The sequence below is a fragment of the Acartia tonsa genome, chromosome 1, assembly GCF_053477335.1.
Source record: "Acartia tonsa isolate MP-2025a chromosome 1, ASM5347733v1, whole genome shotgun sequence".
In the NCBI taxonomy this organism is placed as follows: domain Eukaryota; kingdom Metazoa; phylum Arthropoda; class Copepoda; order Calanoida; family Acartiidae; genus Acartia; species Acartia tonsa.
Genome location: NC_137260.1, coordinates 5476391 through 5490727, shown reverse-complemented (window position 1 = coordinate 5490727; position 14337 = coordinate 5476391). Strand labels below are relative to the sequence as shown.

The following is a 14337-nucleotide window of genomic DNA, read 5'->3' as shown; positions in this document are numbered from 1 at the left end:
TTAAAACCTTTAGGACATTTATTGAATTTTGGTTGGTTAACTTATTTAGTTGAGTGTCCAAACGATTCAACTACTAATTGTAATTTACAGAAGTCGTAATTTTAATTATCATCATTGGGGATGTACATCAATTTATCGGCTATTGTCTTATCTCTTAGATCCCTGTGTTATTTTACATTTAGAAGCGCAGCTACTTTATACTCACGAGCTGACTGTGTCAGTCACTAAAAAATTGTCCAAGGAGTAACATTGTTATAAATAAGGGAGTAAGAGGCAAAATTACAGTTGTACCCAACCAAAGTATCATGACAACGTTATCTTAATCATTAAAAAATTTTGGGTAATTTCATTGAATTTTGATTGTGTTCTAGTAGTGTTCAAACTTTAAAATCGTCCCTTTTAATTACCTTCTCGTTTCTTGTTTTTCCAAGATTTTTAAAAGCAAAGCTTTTCTATAATTAGGGTCCGTACGTCCGTAACGGATAGCTTTTTTCGTTAATTTAGGCATGTTAGAATTGTCCTATCGATTTTAAATTTTGCATGGTGATTCCTGTAGTAGTTAGGTACGATATAGAAAGCGTAGCAACACTATAATCATTACCAGAATGTCCGTACATCATTTTAAACATGTTGATTTTTAAAACTTTTTTAACAACAAATTTTTATGTGATCTAATTATCCGATTGATCTGTTTTTTGGTATATTGATTTCTGGGACAACAAAGTACAATTTTATAAGCGAAGCAACTTAATCAAGTCCTAAAATGTAAGTATGTCCACAATCATTATCCTGTATCAAGCAATTTTTCAACAAATTTACATACAATTTTGCTTTGACTCTTATACATTTATATTCAGATTATTTAGTACTGACACTATACAAGTGTTAATGTCCGTTTGTCCTATCGTTTCAGTGCTTCGCTTTTATGGATGTTGTCATCTGTTAAAAACAAACACATTGTTTAGTTCTGTTATATATATTATCTAAGTGTTATTTACGCACAATTACAAAAGGGGTTTTTACAATTTCAAAATTAAATACAAAACTTTCAAAACCTGAAAATTTTTATCAATCGCAGAATACGATATTAACAATTCAAATTTGAAATAAAATGGATCAAAGTTAGAACTGAAAATTAGTTCTTAGAAAAAGAATAACCAGAAAATAACAGTAGAATAATATTCTAAATAACACAAGAACTTCAATGTGATAATAATCTAGAAAAACACTTTAAAACTCATCTAAATTTATATTGTATAAATCAAAGTTTGTTTAAATGTTCGACTAAAGTTTTGCCGTTCATTCAAATAAGTTTTCAAGGAATATATATTTGTACACTGATAGGATCAGATAATGAAAAAAATGTTGGGTGTGGTCACTTTCGTGGCAACGCACCTTAATGGGCGTTTCATCGTATTTTCACAGCAGCTTTTCTCCTATTTCTAGCCCCTGCGGGGCCAATTGCCTAACCTTTCGGACCAATCACCTAATCCAATATAACCTAACCTAACCTAAATTAACCTATAAAAAGCCATTTTAAAAATACTTCGAATAACCCGTTAATGGGCGATGCCACGAAAAGGACTATTCCCAAAAAGTTAATATGATATTAACAATCAATATATTTTGTACCAGATTTTCATGTACTCATGTACAAGTGTTACTCGCAGCTGGCTCAAAAAACGTTACCCCCCATCCACCTCCTTTCCCCATTCCCTTCCCTTCTAATGGATATGAACGAACTGACCGATATATGAGGTCCATGTTGCAACCTAAATTGAAGACAATTTTTCCCACATATATTATATATTCATTTAAACAACCACCTTTTGATTGCATGACCTTTGCATTAAAGACATAACTATGTTAGATTACAATTGGCACCTATTACAAAAGTTACATGTTATAACCTCTAGATAGACGGAATTTCAAGCCCACTATACTTTAAAATTAAAAGTAAGAATAACATAAAAAAAAATATTTTCTCCACAAGATCAGTCTCTGCTTGTCTATATATTTGTAGAAAGTTTATAATATTTATTTTTTTTTGCGGGGGGGGAGATCATTTTTATAAGAACAAACATCTATTATAAAGTAGAACGATATCTGTCTGTCTGCAGCTTAAGATCTCAGTAACCACTAAACCGATTGGGCTCTACTCTTCAGGGAATATACCTACTGGTCCTGTGATGGTTTTCAGCTATTTTCTTGAATAAAAAATGATAAATCCCCCCCAAACAAATTTTTTCTAAAATCTTTTTAAAACTAAAATTAATAAAGGAGGGTCAATCAATTGTTGGTTTTTATACCTTTTGGATCAAGGTTAAATAATGATTGGATTGTTCACAGTAACAGTGTTACATTTTACAACCAATAATTGTATTCTACATAATTGATGGTTTTGGGGCACATGAACTTGTCGCACTTTATCATGTCCAGTGGCGTGCACAGGTTTTTGCCATGGGATCAATATCTTCTACACACCTCCGATTTTTAAACATTATATGTAACTTTTTGAAATACCTTTACGATCGTTAAAAGCTATGATTAATTTCATATTATTATTCTTGTTATTTTATAGAAATAGATATATTATTTAAGTGGATATTTAGGGTTGGCCAATTTAGTTTGCTAATGTGGACCTCATTTATTGGTCTGTACGTTCATCCAGTAATGGTAGTTGAAGGGGTAAAGGGGTTGGATGTGGGGTATATTTATTTTAGCCAGCTGCGAGAATCACTTTAAAAAATCTTGTGCAACGTCCAAGTAATAATAAATCCATTTTTGTAGAAAAGGTCAAATAATTGAGTTTCATCCTAAAGGAAAAATATTTTTGTAAGTAATTGAAAGAAAACAGTTTTTATTGAATCCCATTTACAAGAAAATCAAATACAACCAATACACTTCATATTTATTTCATTTCAAAAGATGTTTCGAAGAAAATTTATTTTAAAAAATTTTAATTTTAAGAAGGTAATAAATATATTTTGTAGGTAGTCTCTAACTATGTTTAAACTAATTTTGAAACTTTTTTAGTATTTTCATAGCTAAAACGCCCATAAATCCATAATAAAATCGAAAGTTTTCCGTTTAGAGGTTTTTTATCGGACTGTAATTGATAGCCCCCAAAAACAAAAAATACAACCCCTAAATTTTTTTTTTATAATTTTGCGAATTTGTCATTTATTTGCAAAAATTGGCGACTCATTTGAAATTTTTTCAGCTTGGATTGGCGAATCATTCGCTATTTTTTCATCTGGGTAGATAATAGAACATGAAATGATTCCCATACTCACATAATTTTTTTTAATTTCCCTTGACGCTATGCCCCTTGAGGCTAGGGGCGTAGCAACTAGTAGAATATATGTAGCAGAACAATCGTGCATCCATTTAAATATGCTTATCTTATGGATTTTTTTACTTAACTTTTGTGACTAGCACTAATAATCACATGTTTAAAGAATCTCTATGATAATACGTCTGCATCCTTAATAAAAAATTCTTATTCTTTGTGAAGTGAATCAAGTTGATTTAGATTGGTCAGTTCAGTTATAAAAAGTAATCTTGTATTTTATTTAAATATCTTTTTAAAGCAACTATTTATTAACTATTTTCTAAGTATTCAAAGAACACCTTGAATGTTGACAAGAGATAAATTATTCAATTTACTAACACTTTCACAGATTAAGATAATTTTGCCTCATACAATCACAGCAGATTTTTACCCCAAAAGGTTTGTGGTAATACATTATAATTATTAGAATTAAATGATTTCAGAACCCATTATTAGATTTGCTCACACTCAAATATAAAAAACTGCGAAATCAAGAAACATTTTCATTTTATTTGTCTGTGATAGAAATAAACATTTTATTTACAATTGCTGGTTGATAAAATACTTATTTTATTAGTGACACTCTTAAACATATACAGGGTGCGTCACATAAATCGGGACATTTTTTAAACGGCCATAGCGCGAAAACTACTTGACCAATCAGGACGTTTGACCCCACTATAGAAAGCTTAGGTAATGACCTTTTAGCACAAAAAAATCTTTGGACGAAGATGGACGTGTACACCGAGCTGGACGCGTATATGTTCAACAAGGCAGATTCCAAATGCGCCGGTGGTTAAGTGCGCAAAATCACAAAACGTAGGGTCCGACAGGGAAGGAGTTGGAATCTTGACCCCAAATTTTGTGGGTGTCTTAGGCTCATTGAGACACACATTTTGCCGTGTTTAAATCCATTTTAGCTCAATCCTAGCCGAAATGAGGTCGATTTTTCAAGATTTTGAGCCTTAAGAAATCACAAACAGTAGGGCCCGACAGGGAAGGAGTTGGAAATTTGACCCAAAATTTTTTGTGTGTCTTAAGCTCATCGAGACACGCATTTTGAGTACTTAAAGTCCACTGTAGCTAAATCCTAGCCCAAATGAGAGCAAAAACATGGATTTTGTCAATTTAGCGATTACTCATGATCCTAAGGAAATGTGGCCTCCCAGTAGCCCGATCTTAATTCAATGGACTTTTGGGCCTTGGGCTACTTTGAAGCATGCACCAATAGACGTGCCCATACCACAAAGACCTCCCTCATTGCCACTATCAACGAGAACTACGCCAGCTTGGACAGGTACATTTTAACCTAGACCTGCCGGCGGTTGAGGAGGCGGGTAGAGATGGTGATTGAGGCTGGCGGCGATTTTATTGAATAATCTACTAGTCATATACCTATTTTGCTTCCCAGTTTTTAAAATTCAATAAAATCTTTAAAATTGACGATTTTATGTTCATTTCTTTAAAAATTACAAAATGTCCCGATTTATGTGACGCACCCTGTATCTTCTTTTATTTATTCTTAGGGCCTAATTTTATATTACACATATTTTTTTAATGTTACATCTTACATGAAGATTGTTTTACTATATAACAATTACACTGAATGTTATATTATAGACCTTTTTCTTTTTACTTTAACTTCCTGCTTTCTTGTCCCTTTAGATTAACATTCTAAACATCCCCCCCCCCCAAAAAAAAAATAGTTATTAACCTTGGCGTTGCTACAAAAGACCAACTCTACAAAAGACCAACGCCTACAAAAGACCAACTAGTCGGTTCTACAAAAGACCAACGCCTACAAAAGACCAACCCTACAAAAGACCAACGCCTACAAAAGACCAACGACTACAAAAAATCGTAGAGCTGGAAGGTCTATAGCTGCAACTGGTGTATCATCATATTTGTATTTATCAAATTAATAATATAATGAATATAATGTATGCTTTAAATAGATTTTAAGCGACACAATTACAAGAAAAAAATTATAATTATTTTTTGTATCAATGTAATCAAATAATGGCTTGAAAATCTTCTAAATTTTAAAGAAAAAATCTTCCAATTTTAATGATATCCAATATGGCGATTAAAACACAAGGACAAAATTCAAAACCGAAATTTCTTTCTTGAATTACTTTGTCCACAGGCTGAATTTTAAAATTCCGTCCGACAGTTTGTCCAAAGTCTGTGTTTGCTACGTAACGGAATAGTTTCGAACCCGATACAACCTTGCTTTTAAAAAATTGACCCTTTTGTAGTTGTTGGTCTTATGTAGGTGTTGGTCTTTTGTAGGCGTTGGTCTTTTGTAGGCGTTTGTCTTTTGTAGGCGTTGGTCTTTTGTAGAGTTGGTCTTTTGTAGGCGTTGGTCTTTTGTAGAGTTGGTCTTTTGTAGCAACGCCATTAACCTTAACTGGACCGAAGAGAAGCTACATAGTAAAGAAAATCATAATGGTTTAGACAGACAAATAGACATTATGTTACTTTTAACTGAGGATATGATGAATGAAATTGTAATAACCTTTGTTTTATGTATATAGACAAATGTTATACTTTAGTCAAACTGTTATAAAGTAAATGTTCAATTTATGCAAATGTACATTGATATCAGACAATTGTGTATAGGACTGAAGGTAAATGAACTATAAACTCCTTATACAAATAAATCAGTTTTTGCTTGTCCATTAAGATCTTGCTAACCGCTGGACCAGTATGGTTTGTTATATAAAGAACTTAAAATATTCAAATAATTTTAGGTTATTCTTTCTCCTGGAATACGTATAACTTATATTCTAGGAACGCAGCCGCTAGTGAGTGAAAATGTTTTCATTTAATTATAATCATTTTGTTCAGTCATAGTGCAATTTTTTCAGGTTTTCGACAGCAACTGGCAGAAACTTCACTTTGGAGTGTACCGCGACCGTGTGGTTCTCTATGTGAACTGTCAGCCCATTGGGGAACAGCCCCTGCAACCAGTTCAGTCTAGAATTGATCTCAGTGGTAATATTCTCATCTCAAAGGTATGCTATCTATCTATATGTTTATCTGTCTCTATATCTCTAAAATTGTCAGCCCATTGGGGAACAGCCCCTACAACCTGTTCAGTCTAGAATAGATCTTAGTGGCAATATTCTCAACTCAAAGGTATGCTATCTATATATATTTAATCTATCTATCTATACCTCACTTTCTATCTATCTATCAAATTGTCAGTCCATTTGTGAACAGCCCCTACAACCAGTTTAGTCTAGAATAGATCTTAGTGGCAATATTCTCATCTCAAAGGTATGCTATCTATCTATATTTAATCTATCTATCTATACCTCACTATCTATCTATCTATCAAATTGTCAGTCCATTTGTGAACAGCCCCTGCAACCAGTTCAGTCTAAAATTGATCTCAGTGGTAATATTCCTATCTCAAAGATAAACTGCATAACTTTATGTCCATCTATCTATAAAATTGTCAGCCTATTGGGCAATATTCTTCTCTCAAAGGTATGCTATCTATCTATATTTTCATCTGTATCTCTGTTTCACTATCTATCTATCTATCAATTTGTCAGTCCATATGTGAACAGCCCCTACAACCAGTTCAGTCTAGAATTGATCTCAGTGGTATTATTCTCATCAACCAATCTAAAGTTCTATCTGTATCTCTGTTTATCTATCTAGCTATTAGATTTTAAGTCTAATGGTGAAAAACCTCTACAACTAATACTTTCAAGTTTAGATCTAATTGGAAAGAGTTTGTATTTTTCTTTTATAAATATCCTATCTAAATGGTCTGTATAACCAGCACAATAAAGAATTTATATTATACATTAATTCTAATTTCAAAGGTAGTTATTACATGTATAATTTATACATATTTTCATCTACATATTTACCTGTCTAACAATATATCTTGTATCATATTTTTATTTATTAATTAATCAAACTATATAGGCTTCAACTCAAGAACGTCCAAGGGGGGGGGGGGGGTTAAAGGGGTGATTATTCCTCCCCTTAAAAATTTTTTTCCCTTCCCTCTTCCCAAGTAAAAAAGCTTGGACGCCCCTGCTTCAACCTTTCCATGAATCTTTTCTATCCATTTAATTCTATAAATACAAATATATTTATCATTAATTTTTGTAATTTCTTGTACTATTTTGAGGTTTTTCTGCCGCCCAAGTACTCCCCCACCCATTTTATTCAAATATTTACTTTTCAAATCTGAAATGAAATCTTTAAAGTTCACACAGAAATATTCAATCTATTTGAGAAATTTTCTTTTCTTCATGTCAAATCTTAAATCTGGATATTTTCAAAGGATTTACATGTAATTTGAATTTTTTTCTCAATGTACAACATCTGTATGTAATATTTAAATTTGAGAAGAAAAAAGTATTTTATTTTTGTTATTATAATTATAACTAGTATTTTTACTAGCAAAGCTGCTCATTAATAAATGTCGTAATTAGAAGGGCCCTTTTTCGTCAGCTAGCAAACTGCTTTTTGTTCGTTTTAGTGGCTTGGATGTATTTAAATTTCCGATGCTATTGGCTGATATTCAATGACCCAATTGTAAGTTGGACCGTGTACCCACCCCATAAGTAGCTTGTGCCCCCTCTATTCTTTTACTTTAATCTGTCAATATTTCTGTATCTAAACGGAGGTGAATTCTTAAAAAACTTTTCCCCACTAAAATTTAAGTGAGGCAAAATTATCCCCTCTAAATTTTTAGCGAGCCGCACTAATTTTAGTGAGGCAAACTGATTTAAGTGAGGCAATTTTTTTTTAATAATTCACCTCAGTTTTTTTTTCATTTCCATCAAAATTTCTAGCCATATATTATGTAACCTATAGATGCTAACGGCTTTTAGTAAATCTTCGTTTTATGTACTTATTAAAATTAAAATACAAATTTTACATATTGATTCTAGTTAGCTGACTCACTGCAATCCCATGGTGATGGCTTTTAGTAAATCTACATATTTATTAATAAGATATTAATTTTAATCTATAAATTGTAGGAGGCTGATACACTACAAACCCATGGTATTGACCTCCAGTGGATGGTCATGGCTTGTGACCCTGACAGTGTTACCAGAGAGACTTGTGATGAGCTACCAGTAAGTTTCACTTCTAGCTTTTTTATTTTTAGTCTAATATCTAAAATACCATGATTAATAAATTACTCCTTGCCCTTACGTTTCTTGAACAAAATTGTAATGATTTTATCTAAAATTTAGGGAGTAGAAATTGTTGTAGATTGATTTTTAAAAAAATGCTTAGCTTTTCGTGATATGTATATTTAAGAATACCACTCCCCTTAATATTGAATACTCCTGCCCTACCCTTTCCAACCACTAATGTATATACAGCCCTCTTGTGAATCGCTGTTCACGCAACTGGTCTAAAATGTGCTTTATACAAGTTAAGTTGCTTATAGGTCAATACATTTACCCCTACTTCTACTAGTAATGCCAAGTAGCATCGCTATTTTTTAACGTCTTTAATTTTATAATACATTGTAGTTGAGAGAGGAACCTCAAATTAGACCCCAAGAGAACTGCGACGTAGCTTGCCCAGCGGGACCTCCTGGCAAGAATGGTCCAGAGGTAAGTTTCAAATTTTCATTGTATTAAAATAATCATTTTTAAATGTCTGTAACTTTTTTGTTATTGAAGCTGGAGGCTTCAAATTTTGGGTATTGGGTCTACTCGTGGCAGGCTTTCAGCAATTAAAGCGGGGTATTTGTTGCAGGGTTACTTTAATAATCATCTCGATTTCGAAATATTTTACAAATCTTAAACATTTCAAATTCAAGTTTGTTTTATAGTAAAATCCTTTATTTAACAGTGTAACAATTTATTAAATTATCTCCGTTCTGGTTATAAGGATGCTCCAGGGATGGACAATAAATTACATTTAATGGTACCCAAAGTTTTCTAGTTGGCTCAAAACTTTGGGCAATATTATGAAATCTTGATTGGTATGTTCAAACTAGCAGTGTAGAAACGTTTCCATTAATAGTAAATCCACAGAAGGGCCACTAGCAAAATATGGGATTGGTAGATTTTTTTGTCATGAGCAAAAAAGTTTGTAAGATGAAAGTCGGCCTAAGTATTAATAATTCACACGTTTCAGGGTATTTATACAAAATTACAAAAATATACCCAATTAGATTTTTTCCCGTATGGCTTTGAAACCGATTAATATTCGTTGGATAAGAACTGGTTTTCAGCCATACTGGAAAGCCATGGATAGCATAGTACTACAGACAATTATCCACGAATATTAAAATATATATCCTAAAACTAATACCAGTTTTGCCTTTAGCATTTCTGGGTTAACAAAACTGATTTTAAGTAAAATTTTTCATTTACATATCCGCGGAAAGCTATCTCTAATAAGATGCGTTAAATAATTATTATAATTTTTATTGGATTTTAATATACTACCACCTATCGACAAATAAAATCATATGAAAATAATAATTTTCAATAATTTATTCCTTCTTATTTCATATATAAATAGGCATAAAGTTTGGCTACAATGTAATAATACCATATTTCATATAATATTCCAAATCTTGAACATATAGTTAGACATTCCTATGTTCCAAGATTTCTTTTTCAAAGATTTTAGAAATTTATATTAAAATATGAACAGTAAAATTATTTTGTAGGAATTAATCTTTTATAAAAGTATGACTTTGAAATGCATATATGCCTGTTTTTCTGCATTGAAATATCTAACTGATACACTATCAATTTTTATTTTTTTATTTATGAAATTACTAGTAACTTCACCCCTAGCCTCTAGAAGAGGGTGGGGGAGGTCATGAAAAAAATCTCTAAACTTTATATTACAGGATATATTCTACAACTATTAATATATCTATCTATTTTTAAAACAATCTGTCTAAACATCTATACAAGTATTTATCTATCAATCTATCGTAACAGTTTATTAATCTATTAAACCTTATAGATACATCTGTCTATCTATCTATCTATGCTCTAGGGGCCACAAGGCAGACCTGGAACCCAGGGAGAGAGAGGACCTCCAGGTAGAATTGGTCCTCCAGGAGAACCCGGAAAGCAAGGCTTCCCTGGAGCACCCGGAGAAATGGTAAGTCAATTGTTTGACTTAAACTGCATCTAAATTAATGAGTTGCTCTTGAATTGCATGTCTTGCTTGCAAAAAAATATATTTGATTATGCATGATTTTCTTTATAAGTATTTGTGTAATATAAAATGATAATGGTACAAAAATACCTTGTTTTTTTTTTAAAGAGGGTTAGCAGCCTTTTCTCACATTTTTAAACTTTTTAATTTCATAAAAAGAGAAAGATAATTTAATCATACATTGCTTATGCTATTTTTTTGTAATTTAAATAAAATGAAATACTAAATGCAAATATAACATTATTAAAATTGAAAATATTTTTCTCTTAATAGATTTATATGCATGTGTGTTACTGAGTGTTTAGGTAGATATGGAAACAATATTAAATTCCTCCAGCATACAAATACATCAGCTGACATCCTCTAGAACAGATAGAAAGTTGGGTAAGCTCCTTGGCGGAAAGGTTGTCCTTGTTAAAGGACCAAAGGAAGGTGGCTCATACTAATTTAACATACAATCACTATGATAAATTAAAAAGGATGCCGGTTTGTCTGTCTGTTTGTTTGTTTGTACTGAAGGATCTCGCTAACCGCTAAACCAATATAGTTTTTTCTTTACAGAGTAGCTTTTTAAAGGTCCTGGGGAGTTTTTCTTATATCATTTATTATATATAGATATTAGTTCTAAAGGCCCGGGCTAACAAAACTGTTATTAATATTATGATTTTTTATTTTTTTTTATCGTAGAAAATGTCTATAATATAATATAAAACATGATTTTTCAGTATGGCTGAGAACCGGTACTAATCCAGCGGATATTAATTGGTTCCGATGCCAGAAGGAAAACAAATACACTTTGTATAAATGAAAATTAACAAAATATGGCCACCTGCCCAGGGATCTGAGGGAGAGATTGGTGTACCTGGATGGCCAGGCAGGAAGGGTCAGCCTGGCGAACAAGTAACTTTATATTCTATAGTAGCGCAGCTACTAAATCATAGTATAAATGTCGTCGGTTTCTCCTTCTTTATATTTTTGTACCTAAATGGCCAGGTAGGAAGGGTTAGCCTTGTAAACAAGTGACTTTATATTATATACTAGCGAAGCTACTCTATAAGGTTCCAGGACAAACGCAAAAGTTCCAAACGTAGGAGTGTTGAAATATTAATTTAAATAAGTATTTCTATTCAGATTATGTTAGGTTAAGATATGAATGTGCAAATAAGCCCCCCACAGGGGTAAGGCATTAAAAAACCTAAAGAATGGACCTAAAAAGGTTAGTTTAAGTGTCCACTTCTGTGTTTGTTCACTCCTAAGTTTGTCCTAGGACCCACTATAAGATAATCATTATCATCTGTTTATCATTCTTTTTGAAGAATAGTGTAACTTATTTAACCCTTACAGATCGGGGGGGGGGGGCTCCAAGAGCCCCCCCCTCTAGTTTTTTCAATCTCATTTTTTTTGTAGGAAAGATGGAGTGCTGTGACTTCATGACTTTTTAAGTTTAGTAATTATACGTCGGCAAGAGTTGATTTTATTAGGATATCTGGTCTGTGTCGGTTGTGGTGTCCGGTCAAAGTCGGTTGGGTAGCACCAAAATTAGAAAAAAATTCTAAAAAAATCTTAATTTCTACATTATGACTTTTGTGTAAAAGGAGAAATCTAAATTTTTTTTGATGAATACTTAGATTTCAATGACCTTCTGAGAAAAAATGTGTTATGACCGTTTGACCGCTCCCTGACCGACTTTATGACCGATTTTTGTCCAGCTTTTACTACAGACATATATCATGAATATCGTGGCTTCTATTACAGCTAGAGGCCTATAAATTTTTTTGGTTAATCCTTGAGCAACATCAAACAGAAAAAATATTAATCGGCGCCGCCAACCGCCGTTTTACTGCCGTAACCGCCGAAAATGGCGGTTTCCGTTATTTGCCGTTTTTTGGCGATGATCAGAAAAAGTAATTTTTTTGTTATGAAAAATAAAAGTTCGTCCTAAAATTTGGTCATCCTAGCTGCAAAATTGGCCGCTCTAGAGCTGTTTTAAAATTTAGCGGCTGGCCGCTAAAAAGCGGCTAAGGAGCGGCCTGGCTGCTATGACTAGAAAAAGTAATTTTCTCTAAAAATACACATGAACCACCAGAAAAAAAATTTACGTCTTTATCTGTAACAGGAGCCGAGATAGAGGGGGGGGGGCTCTTGGAGCCCCCCCCCCCCGATCTATTAACCCTTTACAGTCGGGCCCCTTGCCGCACCTTAATCAGTCGGGGGGGGGGCGTTCAACGCCCCCCCCTATTATCTCAGTTCCTATTAGAGCTAGAGGGCTAAAATTTTTTGTGCAAGTCCCCTGTGTTATGATGAATTTTCGACCTTAAGTAAGTCAAGGTCAATTTTTGCTTCCTTCACCCTTTTATTTAACAACCTTTGTTTTTAGGTCCTTTTTTACTTAAAAATTTCAAACGGCTGTAATTTTTTTATTTTTGAAGCTAGAAGAAAATTTTTTTTGCAGAAAATGTTTATTTTTATGTAAATTTTATGTTTGAAATATCAAAACATAAATTTCAGCGGCCGCAGCTGTACTTGGCAGCTGCCAGCCGCCGCAGTCGGCGGTCGGCGGGAAAACGGCGGCGGATCTTTATGAAATTTTAATACATCATGTAGACATGTAAGAAAAGCTTAAGTTTAAAATTAGAAGTCTCTAAGTCAAAAATTGCGGCCACAGGAGCCTTTTAAAGATTTCTGGAGACCTGGAGGATCAGGACCTGCAGGATCATACCTGGAACCTAAAATTGACTTGAACACCTGTATTTAATATGAGGATGTACAGTTAGAGGATATTTTAGTATTTTGGTAAGATAAAATGCTTTGTTTAAGTCAAGTTTAAGTTTTGATCTTTACCTGGATGACCCTGCCAGGTTTGCTGGCATCCTGTGCCCGCCAGGATGGAGATATTCAAAAAATTCCAACTCTCAGTTATGTGTCATACCCAAACTTAAAAAGTCAAGCAGTTTGGGCTCTTTATCTTTCACACACAGAAAATGAGATAGAAAAAACCGGAGGGGGGGGCGTTCAACGCCCCCCCCCCCGACCGTTAAGGGTTAAGGTGGGAATTGGGGCCCGAGCTGTAAGGGTTAAGGGTCAATTCTTCACATTATAATTGCCTATGCCTAATTTTGAATTTATGTGCAGCCATGAAAATTAATCTTAAATTGTAAAAAAGGCCATCATCCATTAATTTTTTTATGTTTAAGATATTTGAAATTTTATAATAGTTGTTTCATATTGCAGGGAGAGAAATTTTGAGGTAAAAATATTTTTGCATGGATTTTGAAAATTTTGCCTGCTTTTTGTGTGGTTTTTCGCTTTCCTTTTTTTATGAAATATTTAGTTTTATTCCGGATAACGCATATTTTTATTAAATATGTACAAAAAAACAAAGAAAAAATATATTTTTTTTACTTAAAAGTAATATGATCAGATGAAAAAATATGTTTTTTTTCCCTACCAAATTGCATGATAGATATATATTCTTACGGTATATTTGCTTTCCTTTAAATGTCTAGCGAGCACAGAAACACCCACATTCCTAGTTTTAATATAGATAAAATTGAAAATATTGGGAGGGGAGTGTTTTTATGCCTTACCCCTACGGGGGGCCCTAAACCATAATGGCTACCTAATATAACCTAACCGAATGTAAAATTATTCTATTTCAAGAACAGTGTGAGGGGGTTACTGTGCTCGACTATGCACTTTGAGGGAAACCACCAATATATGTATTATTAATTGTCATTTTATTGCATAATTATAGAGATTTTTAGAGTTATATTTTTTTAGAAAATGTGGCGAAGACAAACATTTATTATAAAAATAAAATTAGATGCATT

The 14337-nt window shown here is 32.9% G+C and overlaps 1 protein-coding gene across 2 annotated transcripts in view; it reads left to right on the top strand.

The window, feature by feature from the left end:
* Positions 1-14337, top strand: part of LOC145304308 (uncharacterized) — a 48969-nt gene that overhangs the window by 20520 nt on the left and 14112 nt on the right. For both annotated transcript variants that reach the window (XM_080146276.1, XM_080146207.1), the window contains 4 exons: positions 6205-6351; positions 8347-8445; positions 8851-8934; positions 10343-10450. In XM_080146276.1, coding sequence (XP_080002402.1) covers positions 6205-6351; positions 8347-8445; positions 8851-8934; positions 10343-10450 — 438 coding nt within the window. The remainder of the gene's footprint in view (positions 1-6204; positions 6352-8346; positions 8446-8850; positions 8935-10342; positions 10451-14337) is intronic.